At 39.1% G+C, this 25,245-nt stretch overlaps 1 protein-coding gene across 1 annotated transcript in view; it reads left to right on the forward strand.

Moving 5' to 3' along the window:
- Positions 1-25,245, forward strand: part of LOC122800256 (2'-5'-oligoadenylate synthase 3-like) — a 340,294-nt gene that overhangs the window by 287,518 nt on the left and 27,531 nt on the right. The window contains exon 12 of the mRNA XM_044069747.1: positions 23,773-23,945. Coding sequence (XP_043925682.1) covers positions 23,773-23,945 — 173 coding nt within the window. The remainder of the gene's footprint in view (positions 1-23,772; positions 23,946-25,245) is intronic.

The following is a 25,245-nucleotide window of genomic DNA, read 5'->3' on the forward strand; positions in this document are numbered from 1 at the left end:
ATATGGGTCACAATCTCTACATGAGCTTAAAACTACAGCTAGCCTCCTTCACCACCCCATAAAACAGCTGACACCCATGTAAAATTATTTACATCTTGACACGCTGAATGCAACAGTATTTCACTGCTAATCTAATTAAGCATACCTAGATGCTCCTCTTGAGAGGAACCGGTGGCACCCATGTCCACAACGTATTGGGTGATGGATGCCTGGGAGCTGTCCTGTGTTGCAAGTTTCACCAGGAATTCTAATGTGGCTTAGAGAAGTTGTTCTGCTGCAGGCCCACCACCAGTGACCTGATGACCCCTCACAATGTCTGCTGCCTGTCTGCATGCTGAGTGTATCATGTCCATGGAATGGTGTCACATCTGCTTGTATGTATGATTCCGGTGACCCACTGCATTAAAGTTATGCACCAGTTCATCCTACAAGGCTGCACGCTCTTGCCTATTTGGCCTCCCTCTGGACAGTAGGACTTGGTATTACTGGTGCAAAACCTCAATGATGAGGTCATTTTCTGCCTCAGTAAATGGTGCAAGGCATCAAGCACGCATGATTTTTTTCTGAAATACAAATAAATAGGAACACGTCAGGATCACATACGTGGGAGTACAGTATGTAAAGATACAACAATAAAGGAAGGCTATTAGTATTCACCGCTTGATTAAAATCTCATATTCAACAGTGTGCCAAACATACAAATGGTGTGGATGCAACTAGGATAGCAGCAATAGTGACCTATTCCTGTTTGTGCCATGACAGATACTCATGTATGAACACATACCCAACACAGGAGTCCATTGCAGTGCTCCCCATAGCAGGACCCCCCCCATATAATATGTATAAACAACAGTGCCAAAAAAATAGCAGTGTACTATTACAACTGTTGTCAAAGAAAGTATCCAGGAGACCTGTGTACTTAGTTATTACACAGCATCTACATCCTCTGTACGTGTAACATGGCTGGAGATCAATACCATGTCAACTGCACAGTTCTAACAAAGGCTTACTGATGTAATCCCCATTCTCCCTAAGTATATTCAAACATATGCATCATGTTGAAAACAAAATGGTTGCATACCTGATGGGGTACAACACTCTTCTGTTGAAAGATACTGCTATCTAAGTAATGCATCAATGAGTTAACCATACAAAGTAACTGTCATACACACTGGTTTCCCTAGCTAGAAGTTTGCCTTTTTAAGATTGTTCTCATTATCAGGTGATTGCCTCTGAACCAATCTGTGGTTCAGAAATGCTACATGTAGCCTACACAGCTGATTTGCAGTATAATCAGCCAATTCTGTGCAACTACTCAACAAAATATAAGGTCTCAATGTAGATTCCATCCCCTTTCTTATATGTTGGGGTGGAAATTACTGGGGTAAAGATACTGCATCAGCACAGAGAGAATGTTTGTAGCAGCTACATTTTATATACAGATGTGTGCTGCAGGCTGAAGCGGATGCTGCTGCTGCTATCAATAGGCATAGAACGTGAGGCTGAAGACTATGTAGGACAACTACACTTAAGAGTGACTGTGGGACCTGTGGTATCCTTGGTAAACAGCCAGAGCAAAACTGAGGAAACTCATCCCACTGGAAATTAAGGTACGTGTTTAAGGTAAGTATGTTAACCAAAGGTATCATTAAAAGAGTAAAAGGCAACATGCTTGGTGTGCCCTAAAATATGGTGGGGGTAAATTACCCTTATGCTAACCAGTTGGACAACTTGCAGTTCATGCATTATGTCATGGTGGTCATCTAGAATGTGTGTGCTGGCAACCTTGCTTCAAGCACAACCTCCATATATGTATGTTACTTGTGCAGCTGTGGTTGTATGTGATATCCCTAGCAAATCATTGTGGGTTGCTGTCTGATATTACTGGGCCACATTTGAATTGCATACTTCAAAATCCTCTGTGAATTCATGCTAATGCAAAACCTGACATTCTATGCACTTTCTAGGGTTGCAATAGGAGTATTTGAAACGTGGTCCTGTCTGCAGGCCTCTCATTTCCATTATTTGGAAGCAGACATTCCATCTGTACTGCTTTGGTGGATAGATAGGTGATGAGACAGTCATACATATCATAATTTCTAATGGTGATGTCCACATACATGTATTTTAAATGTTAAACACAGCTGTAGTTGAACCCAGGGCTATGTAGGCCAAAAAGTAATGTTTTCATAGCATTTAACAGGTTGAGCTACAGAATCACTATTATAGCAGGTGGTTTGTACATGTTGTACATATAATTGCACAGTTAAGTCCTATTACATACCTCATTTACTTCTATTATTATGTTCATGGCTTTATAGTGATATATTCATTTCATCCTGTAGCTGTTGTACCTTCCCTACCCCTCTATTTGTTGTGCCTGCACAGCAATTTGCACAGGTTTCTTTCCTGAGTGACCCCCACCTGGGATTCACTGCATAAAGCAATTTCTACCTTCTCCACTGAAGCTGGCTATCTTAACTAAGTAAAACCTCTGGGAAGCAAGAACCTGACTCCCTCCAGCTTTTCAATTGTAATAGTTTGCACGGGTTTGTTTCCTGAGTGACCCCCCAACGTGGGATTCACTGCATAAAGCAATTTCTACTTTCTCCACTGAAGCTGGCTATCTTAACTAAGTAAAACCTCTTGGAAGCAAGAACTTGACTCCCTCCAGCTTTTCAATTGTAATAGTTTGCACGAGTTTCTTTCCTGAGTGACCATCTCCCACCTGGTATTCACTGCATAAAGCAATTTCTACCTTCTCCACTGAAGCTGGCTATCTTAACTACATAAAACCTCTGGGAAGCAAGAACCTGACTCCCTCCAGCTTTTTAATTGTAATAGTTTGCACGGGTTTCTTTCCTGAGTGACCCCCCCACCTGGGATTCACTGCATAAAGCCATTTTTACCTTCTCCACTGAAGCTGGCTATCTTAATTAAGTAAAACCTCTGGGATGCAAAAACCTGACTCCCTCCAGATTTTCAATTGTAATAGTTTGCACGGGTTTCTTTCCTGAGTGCCCCCCCCCCCCACCTGGGATTCACTGCATAAAACAATTTCTACCTTCTCCACTGAAGCTGGCTATCTTAACTAAGTAAAACCTCTGGGAAGCAAGAACCTGGCTCCCTACAGCTTTTCACTTGTAATAGGTGAAATAAAATTTAGTTTTTGTAAACTGTTGAGGATTAATGGTGTATGCACAACAACAGTGAAGGAATCTAGCCAATTGCCACTAGATTGGGCTATACTACTTTGAATCAGCCTTACACTCACACAGTGTTCCAGTCCCAAGCATTTACTTTTTAATTTGGTAGAGTAATTTTGCTCCCTCCTTATTGACTACATTTGCTAGTTTACTCCTAGGATCCAATTAAAATTAGCCTGAAAATTGGTATAAAATCAAAAAAGAATAAAACAAATTAAAGTACAGCCAAAAACATTGCTTACATACAATCATACAAACCAAACCAAAAGCTCAAGGTAACTCTCAGAGTCAGTGTTAGCCCCGCTTCACTCTCTGCACTCAGCTCGCTCCACTCCCCTCCCTGCCCCCAAATCTCACCTGCCCCCACTAGTGCTAAATTTAAACCAGACTTTGCCACTCCCTTGCCACTCCCCTCCTGCTAAGTACCAATCAGCACCTTACACATCATTGAGCAACCCTGCCCCCTTAACCCATTTCCTTCTCTCTCATTCTTCCACACCCTGTTATCACAGTCAGCCATCAAATTTGGCCCGCCCCCTATCAAAATGCAAACAAGCAAAAAAACACTAATTACCCTAATGCATATACTGTTTTTATTTTACCATCTCACTGCCTATGAACAAACACTTGACCATGGTATTCACTACCCAAATGGTGAAACAGACACCCATGACTTCACACATAACACCAAACATTTCACCTTCCCTAGCACATTGAATATACCACCCTCTATAAAATACCACCCCTCTACAGCCACAAAACATAATCCTAAAAACAAAGACTACATAAAGCTTATAAACAAACTCCTAAAGCTCAGAATATCCTGTCACTATAACCTTATAACACACAGAGACATTCATCCCAACCCTGGCCCACCCACACCCAATAACCTCCACTCCCCTACCACAACCCCCACAGTCAAGCTACCCATGAATAGTCCCACTAGTTCCCTCCTAGCATCTCACCTAAATATTAGAAGTATTAACAATAAGATTCCCTACACGCCCTCCTAGCAACCCACTCCCAGACATTATGTGTCTTACAGAAACCTGGCTAAAACCCAGTACTACTGACAATGAGATACTACCTCCAGGATACAATATTCACCAGTTGGACTGTGCTACAAGGAAAGGAGGTGGGATAGCAGTCCTTTACAAAAATACTCTAACCGTTAATAGAGACACCATTCAACCTCCCCAATTCAATAATGCGGAACTCCTCATAACCAAGTTACAGATTAACCAAAACAAACACTTGAACATTGTCTGTGCATACATTCCACCAGGCAACAGCCTAAATACCCTAGAAGATCTCCTTTACTGGTTATCCACTACCTATCCCCAAGAAACCATAGTTCTTGGTGATTTCAACACCGACTGGCACCCCTGCTCCTCCGTCACCCCCCCCCACTCATATAAACTTATTTGGGTTTAAACAGACCATAACCTCTCCCACTAGAATAAACAAACCAATCAACAAGGAAAGTATCCTAGACTGGATCCTAGTTAATAGCCATCCCCAACTGTACACAGCTGGTACTCTCCCTGATGACCTCAGCGACCATTGTCTAACCTATATCATAAAACATAAGGCAGGAAACCCTCACCAGCCCAAATATAAAACATTTAGAAACAGGAAAAACTTTGATGCTGCTATATTCCAAAATGAATTAAAAGCAGTTGATTGGTCAAAACTAAAAAAATCTAACATTAGAGGAGGCCATAGATCACTTTAACACTAAATTCCTAAGTATCCTTGATTCCCATGCTCCAGCACGTACAATAAAAACTAGATCAAATACAGCACCGTGACTCACAAAAGATACCAAAGCTAAAATCAAAACTAGAAACAGTGCCTGGGCCAGCTGGAGAACAACCAAAGCCCCACTTGAGCATCTAAAATATCATCAACTCAGGAATGATACAAAAAAATCTATTTTACTGGATAAAAAAGCTTCTACCAAAATCTCCTACAAAAACACCACAACAACCCTCAAAAGTTCTGGGCAGGCTTAAAACAACTACTTTGTCCAGGTCACTCCACCACCCCAACCCTGGCTAACTACACCCATAGTTCCCCTGAGACCGTAGCTAGTGCCTTTAATAACTCTTTCACTGAAATAATCCAATCCCTAGCAAATCAATTAACCCCCTCTAACTTAAACCACATGCCTAATCTACCTAATAATCACCTGGTATTTAGCTTCCAACCAATATCCACTAGTTTTATCAAAACACTTCTAAAAAAACTAAAACCTACCACCCTCGCTGCTGACCTCCTCCCTGAAGAGTACCTACAAATAGCTGCAGATGCCATCGCATATCCCATATCTATCCTCATCAACAGAACCTTATCCGAAAATGCTTTCCCCTCCCTCTGGAACATATCTCATGTCATCCCACTCCATAAAGGTGGTAGCTCCTCAGACATATCCAACTATAGACCCATTTCCAGTCTTTCCCCACTAGCCAAAATAATGGAGAAATGGGTACACAAGCAACTAATGCAATACCTTTCACAGAATAACTTATTATCCGACTCTCAGCATGGTTTCAGGCCATACCACAGCACCACCTCAGCCCTCCTTTCCTTTACTACTGCCATAAACCAAAACAGGAATGACAATAGGCTAACCTCTGCCCTCTTTCTTGACCTATCAAAAGCCTTTGACATGGTCAGCCATGAACTTCTCATTCTTTCACTAAAATCTATTTCCCTCAACAAGCCTGCTATCCAGTGGTTCCAGTCCTACCTGACTGGTAGACAACAGGCGGTAATATGACAGGGCAAACTCTCCAGTCAGTTACCTCTCACACTTGATGTCCCTTAAGGGTCCATACTAGGTCCACTACTCTTCTCTATTTTTATCAACAACCTCCACACTGCTATCCCTAAAGCCACCTGCATTCAATACACAGATGATTCCACTCTCATCTGCTCAGCCACCTCCCCATCCAACTTGCAAATCTTAACCCAAAATACATTTAACACTATCGAGAAATGGCTCACCAACCAATGCCTACTTGTGAACCCCAATAAAGCTAAACTTCTACTCTTCTCTCCCACTAGTAGATCCACCACACTTTCATTCTCTGTCACATCTAACAATGGTACCACTATTTCCCCAGATAATCATACCAAACTGCTAGGGGTTATCATAGACAATAATCTCAAATTTGACCTACAGGTCAACAAAACCATACAGACCATCAATAAGAAGCTTGGATCACTGTATAGAAACAAGACATTTTTAACCCCAATGGCTAGGACTGCAATTGCCCGATCACACCTATTCTCTACTCTTTTATATGCCTCACCTGTACTCTCAAACCTCAACAAATCCGAACTAGGTAAGCTGTCCCATAGCTACAATCATATTGCCAGATTCACCACTGGCTCCACCTACAGAACCCACCACTGCCAGAACCTTAAACAACTAGAGTGGCTAAAACTGCCCAGCTTAATTCAATTCAATCAACTCTTAATAATGCACAAAATTTTGTACCACCCTGAGAATACCCCCTCACTTAAAAATATTATTAAGCCATATAACAACCTAAGATCCCTATGGTCAGCCGATAAACTACTGGTCCAAACCCATAAAGCTAATAACTCTGCTGGTGAATCCCTGTTTACCAACTTCATTGGCAAAACCTGGAATTCGTTGCCAAACAATATAACCCTACAATCCTCCAAAAGTTTTTTTTAAAAAAACTCAAATAGTATCTTAAAGTGAATTGGCTATGCCCATGTACCAACCCTGATTAAGTTATAAACTAAAAGCATATTCTGCAATTATCATAACTTGTAACTACATCACCAAGCTCTGCTTCCAATCTGATGTCTCTTACTTTTAATTGTCTGTCCATGAGAATTGTGAGTCCCTAATAGGGAACACTACTAACCCATTGTATATAATCATTTTGTTTTTATAATTGTTTGCTAACTTCTGTGTAATCTATGTAAGTTTGTCTATGTGGAGCTTTTCTCCCTGGGCCTCAACTGAAAATGGACAGACTATCCCGGTAAACAAATGTAAAATAAATAATAATAATAAATAAATATCTCTACCAGAGTACCAGTTACATTGCTATTTTTCCATTCAGTTTTTAGCAGCTTGCTGCGTGATGCAGTGCTATGCACAGCATCATGTAAACACTCTTAATGATGAGAAAATGACGATTACTATGTTTTACTTAACACGTTTTAATTAAATGGCTGTGTGGCTTGGGGGGGGGTGATGCACAGTTGTTCAAGTGAAATGGTCGTGGGTTTGAAATAGGACACAGGTGTACTTTTTGAACATGATTATCATGCTTTCAAATACATGTGATAATACAGTGCCATTTAGCATAGCGCAGCATTGTGCAATAATTCTTTAAAGAAAAGAAAAATGAGGCGATAGGACATGGGGTGAAATGGGGTGCAATCAGGGGGGGAAACATAGTGAGAGGCAGGTAGGTATGTGCAGGAAGGGTGTAGGGAAGAACCATAGCTATCCATTTCTTCAACAGCACCAACTGTGCACCTGCAAAGATTTTTAGCTGAATTTAGACTGTCACCCCCAGAGTGAGGGGTGATGACAGCATAAGTGCATTGTGAAGCCAATTGGACCAAATTAAGTGTGTCCAGTGGACACATGTGCAAAATAGAGAACAATGTATGGGATGACAGGTGCCTTTTTTTTTTAAGGAGAGAGTGGAATGTTGGGGAAGGGACATAGGTATGTGTGAGGAAGGCAAGTTGTGAAGGCAAGGAAGCATTTGCAGACAAACAACACAGACAAGACAGCAGACAGGATTCATGTGGGACACAAGAGGGGGGTGAACACCTTGGTTGGGGAGGGTATTGGAGGATCCTTGTCACATGGATGTCAGACACAGTAATAGTGTGACTCAAGTCTTCACCCATGGGACTGCCAGCACTGCACCTTCACTGCTCCTGTGGAGGCAGTGGTTGCTGCCAGCACCTGGGAATAAAATTTCCTACCAGGATGGACAGCATGCTGTCCATCCAGCATAAGCATGCACCAACAGTTTGGCGCACAACGCTATGCACCATGCCTGGCAGTTGGTCTTGGGTGACAAAGGCATCCCCTCTACCTTCATTCCCAGAAGGGGGCACACTCCCAGCTTGTGCGGCAGGTAGTGCAGGGGCAGCAGAGCGGGTGCCACCAGGCTGTGGCCCAGATGTACTGGGCCCTGATGCGTTGACCAGGGGAGCCAAGGTAGGTGGATCACCAGGAACCAGCCTATCTTGTCGCTCTGTGGTAAATAAAATTTAAAGATAAAGGAAAAATAAACATAACTCAGACAAGTGTAATTAATAACATAAGAGAAAGCAATAATGAGCAATGTAAAGAAAATGAAAATAATATAATGAGGAATGCAACAATAAATAATGTAAATGTAAATGTTTTAACAGCAAAACAATATTAAATTATACGTAAGGCCAACACAGGAGGTAATAACAAATAATATGATAATGTCTAATGATAATAGTAAATAAATTGATTAAATAAATAAGAGAAGAGGTGGGGTGAGAGAAAAAAAAAGAACAACATTAGTAACTTCACAGATAATAAAGTTAAACATACTACAACTACATACTTTTAGATATGTTAGATTTAACTTGTGAGACCACTGTCATGCCATTTATTATTTCAAATACTACCCTGTTCCTTACACATGTACTATAGTACAGATCATAGGTTTATAGGTTCATAGGTTGGTACTAGGCTATCGGCCCTAGGGCATATACAAGCCTAACCATAACAATTCCCTGGCTATTTCTTCCCACACTATTTACTTCCCTGGACTCCTGTCTAGCAGGATGACTGATATGATCCCTGGGGTGAATTTCCTTTCTCCCATCCAATCATCAAGGTTCCTTTTGAAGAGGGCCAAAGAGGCGCTCTGCTTGACATGTATGGGCAGTCTATTCAAGAGTCTGGGGAGTCTCTGGGTCAGAAACTTATCCCTCCAGCATGTTTTGTTTAGTGTGATGACAAGATTTAGATCCCTGGAGTGTGTTGCTCTGAGGGAGTGGGATTTCTTTAAGTGTAGCATGTCCAACAGCTCTGGGTTTGACATGGCCTTGTATGTTAAGCAGAGATTGCCTCGGAGTAGACGATATGCGACAAAGTATAGCTGGAGTTTTTTAAGGTGGTCAGCATAGGGCATCTGCTTTAGGCCTGTGATTCTTTTAGTGAGGTATTTCTGGGGCCTTTCCAGTTGTTGCAGATGTCTTGAGAGATACATACCAAATGGGGCATTGTATTCTATAATGGGTCTAATGAGGGATGAGTACAGTGGGACAATGACCTCCTTTTTTCTGGATGAAAAGCCCTTAGTGATGAGGTGTGCCACATAGAAGGATTTCCTGACTGTTGTGGCGATGTGGTTATTGAAGGTGAGACCACTGTCCACCTGTGTCCCTAAGTCTCTTATCACACTTTTGGTGTTTAGTGTACTGCCATCTATGTGATAATTCATGTGTACATGTTTTTCCAAAAAGGGATAACTATACATTTCTTGGCACTGAGCTTAAGCCCATGGCTCTGGCACCAAGCATCTGTTTCTGTAAGGCTCTTTTGTAGAGTATCCACATTATTTGGGGATTCAGTAATGGCTCCCAGTTTGCAGTCATATGCAAACTTTGTTAGCCAGAGTCCCTTAGTGTTGGTCTGTACTTCAGAGAAGTAGATGCCAAACAAGAGAGGTCCCAGGACTGAACCCTAAGGTACTCCACTTGTCACTTGTCTGGAGCTGGATTTGGAGTCAGCTACTTTTACAGTGTGAGTTCTGTCAGTAAGCCAAATGGCAACCCATCGAGTGACGTAGGGATTAATGCCCAGCTTAGTAAGTTTATCTATGATTCCATAATGCATCCAGCAATCATTCATTGTTGCTTATATTGTATATATGATGTTCCACATATATGCCTTTTAACCTCTTAGCACGGGACATTATGGGCCAAGCCATACATAATAGTGGTACAAAGGCACAACCACAGGGAACATTCTTACTTAGTGTGCTCTTACAATAGTAGCAAGGTGTTATGATAACAGATTTGGCATTAAATTGCATTTTGAGTGATGTCATATATCTGCAAATCAGCGGACTGACATTTTTTTTCTGACATTGATCCTCAGCAATGTGGCAGAGGCTGGCCAGTAATACAACATCATATACCAAACAGACCAGACATATGGGGCAATATTCAATACATTATGCAAAAATCATGACAGCTGAGGCGCATGTTTGTGTATGCTGATTACACTTGACAGCTGGACAGTCATGGCATAGGTCTATGGGTATGCACTTCCCCAAAAAGCATGGTTATGTTTTATTTTTGACATGGCAAAACAGTATAGTAAACGGAAGAATTTCTCAGTCAGCTGGTGTGGAATTAGAACCCACAAGCAATGACTGCAGGAATAATGAACATTTTGTTTGAAAAAATAACTTATCAGCACACTGTATCCTTTCACATTTTATTGGCTCATGTTCTTTCAAATCTTGCATTTACACACATGGATAGCTGTGTAGGACTTCTGTTAACTTACACATTTACCCTATTCATTTATTGACTGCAATCTGCAGCATATTTCAGACAAAATGAGCAAACCACAACTTTGACTCTTAATCTGGGTATTGCAAAACATTTATTTATGACATGCTACTTGGCTGGTGTGGGATTAGAACCCACATGCAGTGACTATAGTAATACTGAACATTTTATTTGAAAAATGAAATTATTAGAGCACCGTCTCCTTTTACATTGTATTGGTTCATGTTTCAGTTCTTGCATTTACACACACGGGCAGCTGTGTAGGCCTTCTGTTAATTTACATGTTTACTCTATCAATTTATTGACTGCAAGCCACAGCATATTTCAGACAAAATGAACAGACCACAACATTGACAATATGGGTATTGCCCAACATTTATCTATGATGTGGTAAAAGAGTAGTGAATACTGCATGGTTTCTCAGTTGGCTGGTGTGGAATTAGAACCCACAAGCAGTGATTACAGTAATACTGACCATTTTATTTGAAAAAATTAAATTATCAGAGCACCATCTAATTTTACACTTTATTGATTCATGTTGTTTCAAGTCTTGCATTTACACATGGATAGCTGTGTAGGACTTCTGTTAACTTACACATTTACCCTATTCATTTACTGAGTGCAGTTTGCAGCATATTTCAGACAATGAGCAGACCACAACATTGACTCTTAATCTGGGTATTTCATAACATTAAGTAATGGTTGGATGCTATACTATAGAGTACTGCATGCTTACTTGGTTTAACTTGCTTTACCAGTTCAGATGCACTGACACATTAATGAAAGTCTATGATGTCCCAGGTATTTCATACATAGCTGTTAAGACTGCAATATCTGTAGTTACTTTACTTTATTATTAAGTTATGCATTAAGTTATTACTGTCTCAGTTTTCTTACATACCATGTGCTTGCCTCATCCTGGCCAAACGCCTTGCATGGAACAAGACATTGCAAGCCTTCTCTTCTGTAGCTGTGGTAAGAGAAGGAAATCATTATGCATACCAGTTTTGCACAGATTCAGCTTGTATATTTATAAATTACTAGAAAACATACTTATGTATCTGTGGGGTGTTCCCATCCCAAGCCTCTTGAATTCACATATCTAAGGCTCTCATCTTCCTTCTATACAGGTCATCATAATGGTGATGACTCTGCTCACTAGTGCAAGGCATACCAGTTGCACTGGTTAGGTCCCTGGCCAAACTATCCCACGCCTCAGACTTACATTCTGAGCCCTGATAGTTTCCCTGCAGCAGCCTGGGTACACAGCACTCTACCAGGAGTCCAATGAGAACCATAGACTCCAGCACAACCCACCATTGTGCCCTAAAGCTCACAACTTCACCCACATCAGCAGCCATACCCACAGTCAAGGTCAGACTCCAAGGAATAATGTGAAATTCCTGCCAATTGCCCTTTAAATAGGTTGCATTCCCGTCATTGTGCAATGTACTGTAAAACTCGCACAACCCATGTTTAAGCAGAGCTTAGTAATGTGCAAACATGAAAAGACCATTGACCATGTTTAAGCAAAGCTTAGGATTGCTCAACTTTTCCAAGTGTAACAATAATTGAATTTAAAGTCAAGCAATGTTTTAGTCACCTGAGACAATTTCACAGTAGTATATGTAAAAGGTATTTCTGCCCAGGACTCGAACCTGGGCCCTACTACACTATAGGGCATGGCTCAACCTATCTAGCCACTGGGATAATGAAGAACGCATATATCTTCATATATACTGCAAAGGTGCCTGTAAGTGTAGCGCAGGTTCACTGTGTGAGTTTGCGCCGTGATAAGTAACGTAGAACTACAACAATTGAATGTATCCAGTTTCTATTTTTAGATGTCTGGTGTATGTATAATGCATAAATCGTAAAAAAGATCCACAGACCACCAGGCAGTATGATTAATAAAAATGATTTAATATAACACAGAGAATGTTAGCACTTTCAGGTACTCAAACCCTTCTTCAGACATACAATAACTAACATCATACAATTCTTTTTAAACTAAATTGCTCCAATCAAAATAGACCATCAATAAAACAATTAATACTTAGGAGTGTAAGGTCTACGCTTATTCAAAACAGGTTTTAAAGGCACCACACCATTGAGTCCTGGATATCTATGTGCCCCAAGTTCTATGATCCATCTGGTTTCACAATACTCTGTATAACCAGAGACCTCGTTGTTCCTGCTATCCTTGGTTATTTTCTGTAGTGCTTGGAATAGGAATTGATGCCCTGGAAATTTCTCTACATGTACTGAAAGAGCATTTTGTTTGTCCTTAAGTCTAATGGCTGACAGATGTCTCAAAATTCTATCCTTCAACCTGCAATTAGTTTTCCCTACATAAAATGAGGGTCAGCAGGTACAGGTGGCTATATGCACAATATCAGTAGATAAACAGGTGACCATGGTGTTAGGTTCATACTGTTTACCAGTAAGGGGATGTATAAAGTGGGTTTCCCTACTGATGGATGTGTAGGCCTTACACCTTAGACATGGAAACGTCCCAATCTTAGTAAAACTATTTCTCTCTTTAGGTTGTTTATCACATAAAATCTGCTTTAGATTCTTATTTCTTTTAAAAATAAAATCAGGATGTTCACCAACTAATTATTTCAGTGAACCCTCTGTTTTTAGGATTCTCCAATTGGTTTTAATCACATCCTGTACCCATCGTATGTCACTGCTGTACGTAATCATTGAAGGTACCTTGCTCTTATTGTTGTTGTTAGAATTCCTTCAATTTTATCGACTGTATCTAGCCTTATTTATTACACCCTTACTGGAAACCAGGGTGCTGCCTCTGTTGATCTGAGTTCAGCCACATCCTGTAATGTGTTTTCAATTTCCTTCTCTTTATAACCCCTGGCCACCAGTCTAGTGCTGAAAGTGTTAAGTTCTTCCTGCAAAACTCTATCTTCTGTACAAAGCTTAGATAGATGTAAAGATTGTCCCTTCACTATATTTCGATAAACAAACCCTGGGTGCATGCTATCTGTAGCCAGCAACCCATTTTTCCAACAAGGTTTCTTATAGACTTGGGAATGAATGATACTTAAATCTGTCTGTGTCAGTAAGATATCCAAAACCTCAATCTCTGTGTATGAATGGTTCATAGAGAACCTCAAAAAATCAGTGGAATGCTCAAGATAAAAAAAATGAACTGATTTAAGGACTCAATGGTGCCTGTCCACAATATAAAAACATCATCCACAAAACGTGTATAAAAGGTCACATATTGTGATCACACATTTTTAGAACTAAAAACAACATCATCTTCCCAAAAGGCTAAAATCAAATTTGCGTAAGAGTTTGCGCAGGGGGTGCCCATGGCTACCCTCCACTTTTGCCAGTAATACTGCTCATTAAACAGAAAGACATTGTGTCCAAATACTAATTCTAAAAAGCACTTTATTTGTTTTACTTCTTTGTGATCACACATTGCCTGTTGTCGTAAAATATTGCTAATCGCCCATAGGCCATATCCATTCGGTATTGCAGTAAACAATTCCCTTGCATCCAAGGTTACCAATAAATATAAATCATTGGATACACATTGGTCCATAAATACATATAAATCTGTCAAAAAGTGTGCACTGTCTCTAAGTACCCTAGAGATGACATTAACAACTAGTTTTAGCTTGGACTCTATCCACATAGAGCAATTCTCTGTGACCCAGCCTCACCCTGAAACTATGGGCCTAAGAGGTAGATCTAACAGATCTTTATGTATTTTAGGTAGTGCCTTAAAAATGGGTATAACTGGATATTCAACTTCAACAAAGTTATAAATCTCATTGGTAATAACACCAATTTCTCTCAATTCAGACAGTACATTTGTAACATGTAAAATTATTCAATTCACTTCAATCCTACCTATCTTAGAGTAGGTTAAACTATTATTAAGTAAAGATATAACTTTATCATTATAATAAACTCTGTCCATCAGGACAACGGCCCCTCCTTTATCCGCTGGCCTTATGATCAGTTTAGGACTGACCATTAGAGCTTTCAATGACTGTCTCTCATCATAGGTAAAATTATAGAAACATTTATTACTATTATATTTGTCTAAATTTCATAACTGGTCCTCACATGTTTTAATAAAAACATCCACCGTATGATCATATATGGGTGTAAAAATGCTTGGTTTCCTTAAGCCTGAAGTTGAGGGTCTCTCATTAACATCAAACATTTTCTTGAGACGTAAATTCCTACCAAATTTTTCAAGTTCAATCATCACATCTGTAAATACATGCCTGGTGGCTGGAACAAAATTGAGTCCTTTACTCAATACTCGTAACTGTTAGTCAGACAGTATAAAACTAGAAAGGTTATAAACCAAGTTATCAATACCTTTAGTCATATGGAGAGCTTCCTCCTCTTCCTTTCTCAGTTGTCCATCCTTTTCATGTTCCCATCCCCTTGTGTGAAAAAATATATAGTGGAATATCAAAAACATTCTAAAAAGTGTAACCTTCCCTCCAGCATTGTGACTCGGCAGGGGTGACTAACAGGACAAGGTTTGGCATAATATCGAAGGTTACACTTTTTAGAATGTTTCTGATATTCCACTATATATTTTTTCACATTGGCATTAGAATATATACTAAAGTTTTAAATAGCTGCTTTAATATATACACAAATTTTGTGAATTAAGACTAAAGGGTTTTAATAATGTGGAATAACAATAATATTATTAATAATTATAATATCCAAGTGACATGCAATGAATAGCACATGTATTTCTAAATGTCAGTTGCTTGTGTTTATATGTATGGGCTGTTTAAGAAGTGGATAATTTTTTCATTGTTTGATTGTTACATTGAGGAATTGAATTATATAAATGGATGCTGCTTGGTGTAAAAAAGTATTCCTTGAAGGCGTAAACCGAGGTACTGGAGACATCAGTAAATAACTTTACATTTTTTTTCTGGAGAATGTCGTGTGTTTCTTCAGAACTAAGCATAGCTAACTAATGCACCGAATCATGTAAACCAGCACATAAAAATAATAAAAATTAAAATTGTATGCATCCGGTTTCTATTTTTAGATGTCCAGCGGATGTCTGATGTATGAGTGCACAGAGCAAAACATAGGTAAATAACATGCCACATTGCACAAATAAGCATATAAAAGTAAAAAAAATAAAATAAAATAAATCCAATTTAGTGATATAAAATGTCTTGTAGACCTTTCGGTCAAGGTTAACAGGCCGAAAGGTATGTGGGTATGTCGTCAGTCTTACTAGGATTCAATATTCGTGTTGCCATGACCTCCCTTAGATGCAGACCACAAAGATTCCATTATAGTGTTACCAATGTCCAGCAGTGTGTTCAGTAGTGTGTGTGAAGCTTAATTCTAGGTTCACTTACACTCTTAACTATGTCTGGTGCTGTATGTTTCTGTGTTAAATCACACATTGTAGGATAAGAGAATTAGCTTTTTTCCCCCACTGTTGTGCAATCTCAGTTTTGATATATATAATTAGTTGGTGCAGGTGGGTCACCCTGCAAAAATTTTTTTTTTACTTTTCAATAAGGAGGGAGATGTTAGTAGGAATTTAACTGAATAGTTTCACTATATTGAATTATCGATTAAGTACAAATCCTCGATTCACTATAGACCATGTATATGTATGCATATGTATATATATATATATATATATCTATATATATATAATATATATATAATATGTATAAATATATATATATATATATATATATATATATATATATATATATATATATATATATATACACACATACACACATTTTTTATTTATTTATATATATATCTATATCTATCTACAGATATATACAATATATATATATATATATATATATATATATATATATATAGATATATATATATATATATATATAAATGGGCACCACGTTGGTGTAGCCGTTAGCATTGTCGCCTCACAGCAAAAGGTTCTCTGGTTCGATCCCTGGCTGGGGTGCCTTCTGTGCGGAGTCTGCATGTCCTTTCTGTGGTCGTGTGGGTTTCCTTCAGGTACTCCGGTTTCCCTCCACATCCCAAAAACATGCTGTAGGTGGATTGGACACTCTAAATTGGCCCTAGGTGTGAGTGTGGGTGTGTGTGTGCCTTCTGTGCAAGGTTGGGCGCCGGGCTGGCAACTTGACACCGTGACACTCCACTGCCAATCATGAGCGGACAAGTGATCCGCTGTGGCAACCTCTAGCTGGGAAAAGCCAAAAGAAGAAGAATATGTGTGTGTGTGTGTGTATATATATATATATATATATATATATATATATATATATATATATATATATAGGTCCACTTTGAAATTTCAAAACTTCAAAACCTCGAACATCACAATCCCGAGGTTCAGATGTTTTGAAATCTCAAAAAAAAAAAAAAACCTAAAATAATAAAATGTTAGCAATCATGTTTTTTCAGGGGGGCAAGCTCCGAGATCACACTGCAGTGAAAAGAAGTGTAAAGTTACTGTTCTGCACTGTCAGGCAGTCTCAATTGTTCAGTTTCAAAATTTCAAAACTTTGAACATCTGAACTTTGGGGTTGTGATGCTTGAGGTTTTGAAGTTTCGAAATTTCAAAGTGGACCAATATATATATATATATATATATATAAATAAATAAATATATATATATATATATATATATATATATATATATATATATATATATATATATCGTTTCACTTCATTAACATGAATTGCTGAAATACTGAATGTCAGAAATTCGTGTTCATGAAGTCGAAACTTCAAAATAACGAAAGTGCATAAGCTCGAATAGGACTATGTCGAATTTACGCTTATGCATGTACATTATGTTGCGAAACTGTTTGGCTGAGATGGTGTCTGCAGTTTAAGGTGAGTGAGTGTGCGTGAGTGTTGTATGGTTAGGGTAGGGAGGTGGAGGTATGATTGTGTGTGTTGCTGTGTGTGATTATTTTTTTCTTTACTGTTTGTGTGATCTCGGCGTTAGTATTTATAAGTAGGGGGTGTGTGGGGAGTGAAGGGGGGCTAGTCCCACTGCATTTGTGTATTGTAGGTGTGTGTCTGTGTGGTGTTTTGTTGTATTTTATTGTTTTGTGGTGTGGGTGTTATGGTTTGTGTGTTGTGTGCTGTATTGTGTATGTTTGATTCGATGTTTTGGTTTCATGATTGTGCAGTGTTGGGGTTGTGATGTTTTCCGCTTTATACTGTCGAAGTGCTGAAATTTGATATTTCTGCATTTCGGTAATATGAAGTGAAACCATATATATATATATATATATATATATATATATATATATCTATCTATATATATATATATATATATATATATATATATATATATATATATATATATATATAGTTCCCCTTTATAATCTCAAAATACTGAAATCTCAAATTTCAGTATCCCGAGACCATAAAGGCAAATGTTTAGAATAGCGAAAGTGCATAATTGTGAATTTGAATATCTCGAAATCGCGGTTATGGCTTTACACTTCTTTAGATGCGCTGTTTTGTGTGGATGGTGTATGGTGTCGTGTGTATTTAGGTGCGATTTAAAGTAAGTGAGTGTTTTGTAAGGGTTTTGGGTGGGAGTTTGAATGTATGTAAGTGTGTTTGTAAGTTGTACGTGTAGGTTAGGGTAGGCAGGTGAATGTATGAGTGTGTAAGTGTTGGATGTGTTGGTGTTTGTATATGTGTGATGTGTATGTGTGTGTGTGTGTGTGTGTGTGTGTGTGTATGTGTGTGTGTGTGTGTGTGTGTGTGTGTGCGTGTGAGGTACTGTAAAATGTCTGTGTGTGAGTTTGCTGTCTTTTCCTGTTTGTGCGATCTCGGAGTTAGTATATATAAGTAGGTGGTTGTACGGGGCTTGCCCCCCACATGGGTGTGCAGGGGGGGCTTCCACCCAGCTTATATGTAGTGTAGGTGTGTTGGTTTGTGTTGCTGTGTTTGTGAATGTTTTGTTGTTTGATTTGAAGTGGGTAGGATAGTGTATGTGTTGTGTAGTGTGTGGTGTGTTTATGTTCACGATTTTGTATTTTTGTGGTTTTGGGGTTTCGGGATTTTGAATGTTCACCTTTATGATTTAGAGATACTGAAATTTGAGATTTGAGTATTTCGAGATTATAAAGGCGAACCGTGTTTTCTGAAATCTGAAATGACCCAGGTGTCCTGACTACTACTGAGCGAGGAACTACAGTTTGTTGTTATTATTTTTGTTGGTGTTGGTGTATGTGTGGATAATTTCAAGGGAAACAGCTGCATCATATAAACTTATCTGTCTTTAGTGAATGCTAATTTCTTTACCAAATTACACATGTTCTGGCTGAGTTTCCTGTATGCAGTATGAAACAAACCAAGCAACGCTGATACTGAACAAGTGTTTAATAAAATAAAGCTTTCAGGTCAAAAAAACCCTTCATCAGTGTATAAAATACTAACACATACTAATCATTTTTATATATTATCAAAAATCACACAGCCATTAATTATTCAATTAAACAATCAATCCTAGTTAAAAAACAATAGTTGCAGAAGCTCAGAACTCTATTTCAAACATATTTGTTTATACCTTAGTACAGGTTTTAAAGAACCAGTCTGGTTTAAAACTTGTAATACATAAGCGCGAAGGCGTATTATCCATTGATATTCCTTCATCTCAAGCTTATTGTTAAGATCTACCCCTCGTACATCTTTACATACTCTATCTATCCCCTAAAAGAGAATTTATGTGCATTTCCATATGTAATGATATGCTTAGCCAAGGAATTAGTGTCAATATTTCTTCTTATTTCTGAATGTTCAGTTATTCTTTCCTTCATTTTTCTGGTAGATTTCCCAACATAAAATGCCTGACATGTATTACAGGTAGCCAGGTATATTATATTCATTGTAACACATGTTGCTAAGCCAGAAAATATATAATTCTTCCTAGTTATTGGCTCTCCTCAGTATGGAGAAAATTGATGTCTGTGCAGTAACAGAAACCTGGTTCAAGGTTCCTGAGAGCACCCCAACACTACCAGGTTATAACTCATACCATGCTTTTCGGCTCCAAAACTCAGACCGAAGCACAAAAGGAGGGGGAGTATCTATATTCATCAAAGATACCTACACCTCCAGGTTAGTGGCACTGCACGAAGCATCAGAAACCATCCATGTGCAACTAACAACGGGCAAAACTGCCTTTCAGTTTGTAGCCTGCTACAGATCACCCTCCCTTTCACAGGAACCCCACTTGGCATTCCTGAGAACACTGGAGAATATGAAGGTCTCTCCAAACACTATGTTATTGGGTGACTTCAACTACCCAAACATTGACTGGCAAAACTACTCAAGCCCAAACACCCTCGCCCAATGGTTCCTTGAATTTATAAACTCTAACGCAATGGAACAACTGGTCACCACTCCCACAAGAGGGAACAACATATTGGACCTGGTCATCACCAACATGGGGACTCTATGTACCACACCAGAGGTAAACCCCTCATTGGTAAGATCAGACCATAAACTAATTTCCCTGGACATCCATATCCCGTCCCCACTACCAGCCAAGGAAATCACTGTAAAGAATTTCTCAAAAGCTAACTTCACACTTCTCAAGACTGAGGTGGAATCCTTCAAAGCCCCTGGGCCAGAGGATAATACAGCCCAATCCACAGAATCCTTTACAATTGCATTCTATGAGCACCTGCAGGAATGCATGGATCGTGCTATCCCAAATAAAACCAAGACTCACTCCTCCAAAAACAGGAGACCTGTCTGGTGGACCTCGGCCATAAATAAGCTGTACAACAGAAGGAGGAAGCTACTACATGACAGAGCAAAATCCCAAAAAGGGAAGGCATCTCTGATCAGTATTAGTAAGAAACTACGATCCCTCATAAAATCATCAAAGGCCAGGTTCTAAAGAAAAATTGCCCTAGACACTAAAGATAATCACAAGGCCTTCTTTAGTTATGTCAGGAATATGGGTGGAAACTCCCAGATATGCTCTGAATTGTTGCATAATGGTACAAAATATACCGAAACTACAGACATAGCCAACATCCTGGCAGACAGATTCAGTGTAACTTCTCCCCCCCTTCCCCCTCAAAGGAGCAAATGCCTATCCCACCTGAATGTAACCTCCCTGACATCACAGATGCACAGGTGAAAGCTGCCCTCTCCAAAGCAAAACACACAGCATCTATGGGACCGGACGGTATCCCAGGCTGTGTCTTACACGAGCTCCAAGAAGAACTGAACCCTCACATTAAGTCACTGTTCAAACTAAGCCTTACTACAGGATATGTACCCAAGAATGGCGTACAGCTACAGTGGTCCCACTCCATAAAGGTGGTGCGACAACGGACCCCAGGAACTATCGCTCCATAAGCCTGACTAGTCTGGTCTGTAAAGCTATGGAGCATATCATCATGGAACTCATAAACAAAGACATTGGGAGCCTCCAGACACTGTACCCTACCCAATTCAGCTTTGTTAAGGGCGGATCTTGCCTCTTAAACCTAGTTGATTTCTTTGAAACAGTTACCAAAGCCATAGATGAGGGCAAGGTAGTCCACACAGCCTACCTGGACCTCGCAAAAGTCTTCGACACAATACCCCACTCGGGCATCATAAATAAGCTTACCGGCTTAGATATCAACCCCTATATCACAAGATGGGTTGCAAACTGGCTCAGGGATAGAACCCACATGGTCAGAATCGCAGGTGCCACGTCCGAATCCAAACCAGTTACAAGTGGCGTCCCACAAGGCTCAGTTCTGGGACCTCTCTTATTTGCTATATACTCCTCTGAGGTTCAGGCTAACACGGGGGGACTATGGCTGACAAAGTTCGCAGATGACTGCAAACTGGGAGCCATAATCGACTCCCCAGCTGACACAAGCATCCTCCAAAAGGGTCTCACGGAGACGGATGCTTGGTGCCAGAACCACGGCCTCAAGCTAAATGCTAAAAAGTGCATAGTCATCCCCTATGGGAAAAACAAAGTGCCCACAAATTACCACATAGGTGGTAATCCATTAGGTACGGAAGAAGTAATTAGAGATTTGGGGACCAACATAGATAGTAATCTCTCCTTTGATAATCACGTTGCCAAAGTGGTTAGAAAGACCTTCTATATAGCCCACCTTATCACAAAAGGGTTTACATCTAGATCAAGAGAGGTCATTGTGCACCTCTACTCATCACTCATCAGGCCCATAATTGAATACAAAGCCCCTTTTGGGATGTACCTTACCCGACACCTGCAGCAACTGGAGAGACCCCAAAAGTACCTCACCAAGAGGATCATGGGCTACAAACAGATGTCCTATGCAGCTAGACTAACGAAACTCCAGCTCTACTCAGTTGCTTACCGCCTACTCAGAGGCGATCTATGCCTGACGTACAAAGCCATGTCTAACCCAGAATTAATGGACATGCTCCACCTCAAAAAATCCAAATCCCTTAGAGCTACACGCTCCAGGGGCTGAAACCTCAGCACAAAAATAAATAGGACATGCTGGAGGGGCAGATTCATTTCCCAGAGGTTCCCCTCACTCTGGAATAAAATACCAATTCATGTTAGACATAGCACCTCGCTGACCCTCTTCAAGCAAAATCTGGATGCGTGGATGGGAAATCACAAATTCACCCCTGGGATCTCTTCTGTGTCCCTGCTCGACAGAGGCACGGTAAATTAATCTTAAAGGGCTACCTTCTGTGACCTATTATACAGAGGCACAGTAGGCTAATCTAATAGGGAGGCGAAAGCCAAATACACTCGGGCTAGGATTATAAATGCCCTAGGGCAGATAGCCTAGTATCTACCTATGAACCTATGAACCTATGAAAAGTAATATTTTTATTAATGACTTCACAACAGCTACAATTATAGCAAGGAAAGGTACCTGATTTAGCTGCTGTTAGTCCCCCGACATTCTTGACACATGTCTTTATAACATAACTTCTGCTTTAAACTCTGACAGTTTCTGTATGAGAAATTGGGTTTCATGCCAACTATGGGACATAATTCAGGTAGAGAAGTTAATAAACACCAGTTATTATTAATAATTCTTATTACCTCAGAAGTAGCGCTGTTAAAAGTTGTAACAAAACGTAGCTTACCTACATCTAAGTTGGCCTCCTTAGTTATAAAGGGTACTTCCATTGTGTTTATAGAGAATTAAGGTTTAGTACTATCATCCCTATAGCTCAAGACATATTCATTTTCCATATCTAGGGACTCCCTATTATAGCCCCTCTCCATAAATTCATCTTTCTTCCTGCATTTGTTTCTTACATTCTTCTATAGAAGTATTGTCTACTAATTCTAACAAACTGAGATTTTGTGACACTTTTAAACACATGTGGTGCATGCATACTGTTTCGATGGAGAAATGTATTCCTATGTGTAGGTTTTTTATGAACAGTGGTTTGAATTTCAGTACCATCAAACAAAATTCTCACATCCAAAAAGTTAATGCTAGTATCTGAACATGTCATAGAAAAATGTAAAAATTCAGTGCTGTTGTTTAAATAGTTTAAAAACACATCTAGTTCATCCCTACTACCATGCCAAACAAAAAACAAATCATCCACATATCTTTTAATGCAACTAATATTCAATGCCATAACTATTAGGTATAACAGTAAAAAGTGACTGAATGTCAAGTCACCATTAGAAACATATTTGTAGTACCAAGAGATTTATATGTGTTAAACCAACCAGAGAAACTTCTCAAAAAATCAGCAGTATCCTGTATATAGCTTTTTACATATGAAAGTTGCTTAGACAATAGATTCTGTAAATAAATTAAAATGGACTAGGTGGCCCATTTCCTCCCAGATACAATTGGTCTCATGGGAGGGGGTTTCTTAGCTTTTGTAGAACTTCAGTAGAGCATATAAAACAGGTAGTTTGGGATGTTTTCTGTACACCAGAAGTTTTTTTTTTTGTAACATATGGACATTCAGATTTTTATTAACATAATCCATAACACTCTTTCAGGGCAGCTTAATGGAAGAAAACCCAACCCACAGGTGTATATTGACCTGATAAACCTCAATGCAGGACCAGGAGAGTTTTCCACCTGCTTTACAGAATTGCAGAGAGATTTTATCAAAACTCTACCAGCTAAAGTGAAGAACCTGCTCCGACTGGTGAAGCACTGGTACAAAGAGGTAACTGTTTACTATTATTAATTTGTTTGCATTTCTCTGTGCTCTTATGAAACAGATAACATTTTGTTATGCTGAATTTAACTATGACTTATAGTCTGAGCTGATAATGGACTAAAATACTGCAGTAATGGTGCAACACACATAGCATGTCAAAGGAAATTAAAAGGTTATCCATTCAATACAGATATGCAGAACATAATCCTTACTAAAGATCTTCCTCTTCTTCCTAAATAGACACTCAATTTCACTTTATTTTTGCTTCTTCAGCCTGTTTAATAAACTATTATATCTTATTATAACCATCTGGAAGTTAAATTCTTAACCACTTATAGAAGTTCACTCCACCAATTCAACAACATCTTCATGAAAAAATGCTTTAGTGGATTTCTGCTGAATATGTTCCCCTTAGTTTCCTCTCATTCTTATACTTCCAGTACCAAACCTCTGCTGTAGTAGAACTTCTCAGTTTAACAAAGCATTTAACTCTGTTTTTGTATAATTCTAGCTAACACCCATGGCTCCTTATGGCATCCAGATGTTTTCTGGGGTTAACTTCTTAGCTAAGTAACATTGTAATTAACAAAAGGCTGTACAGGAAATGGCAACGTGTATGTATAAAAATGAAATTAAGTCTGTGCAGAGGAAATATTAATCACTGTTTGGCACTTGTTATTCTGCATATTTACATTCATATTTTCTAAACAGAGAGCTACATTATAAAAGGCATGATGTGAAATGTCATTGTGGAAGACAGAAAAATGTACTGTCAATGTCCATTTGTCATAAACTGTATTGGAAATATTGATATTTGTTTGCTAGTAATTATGAAGATATGCAATATTTCCATATGTACTTCATATTTCTAGAAAAAAAAGTAAATTAAAAAAAATTTTCTATGACTTTACTTGAAATCTGAGATGATGGTAAAGAATACTGCCAGTGATATTTGTGCTTTAAGTTGCATATCTTGAGAGAAATTCAGAGTTATTCATATTGCTAATTATACAATGACTGCTCTTTCCTATTCAAAAATGAGCACTCTGACTGGACAGCCCAACCAGTATGCCCATTGTAACTCGAGCATATACCAACAGAAAAAAGTCCGGCCACTGAAGTACCACTGAGTGGCTAGACTTTCTATTGGTTTATATTGAGGAACAGAGCAAAACAGAAGAAAAATCCGGTACGTTTTGCAAAATTAATGAATCAGAACTGTACCTGAATTTCCTTTTATTTTTGCACTGTCCCTTGCAAAATCTCAGCTGTAATACCTCTCAAGAGTACAGATTTTTCCCTTATA

This window comes from Protopterus annectens, chromosome 4.part0 (assembly GCF_019279795.1).
Source record: "Protopterus annectens isolate FY-2018-M chromosome 4.part0, PAN1.0, whole genome shotgun sequence".
Taxonomy (NCBI): Eukaryota; Metazoa; Chordata; order Ceratodontiformes; family Protopteridae; genus Protopterus; species Protopterus annectens.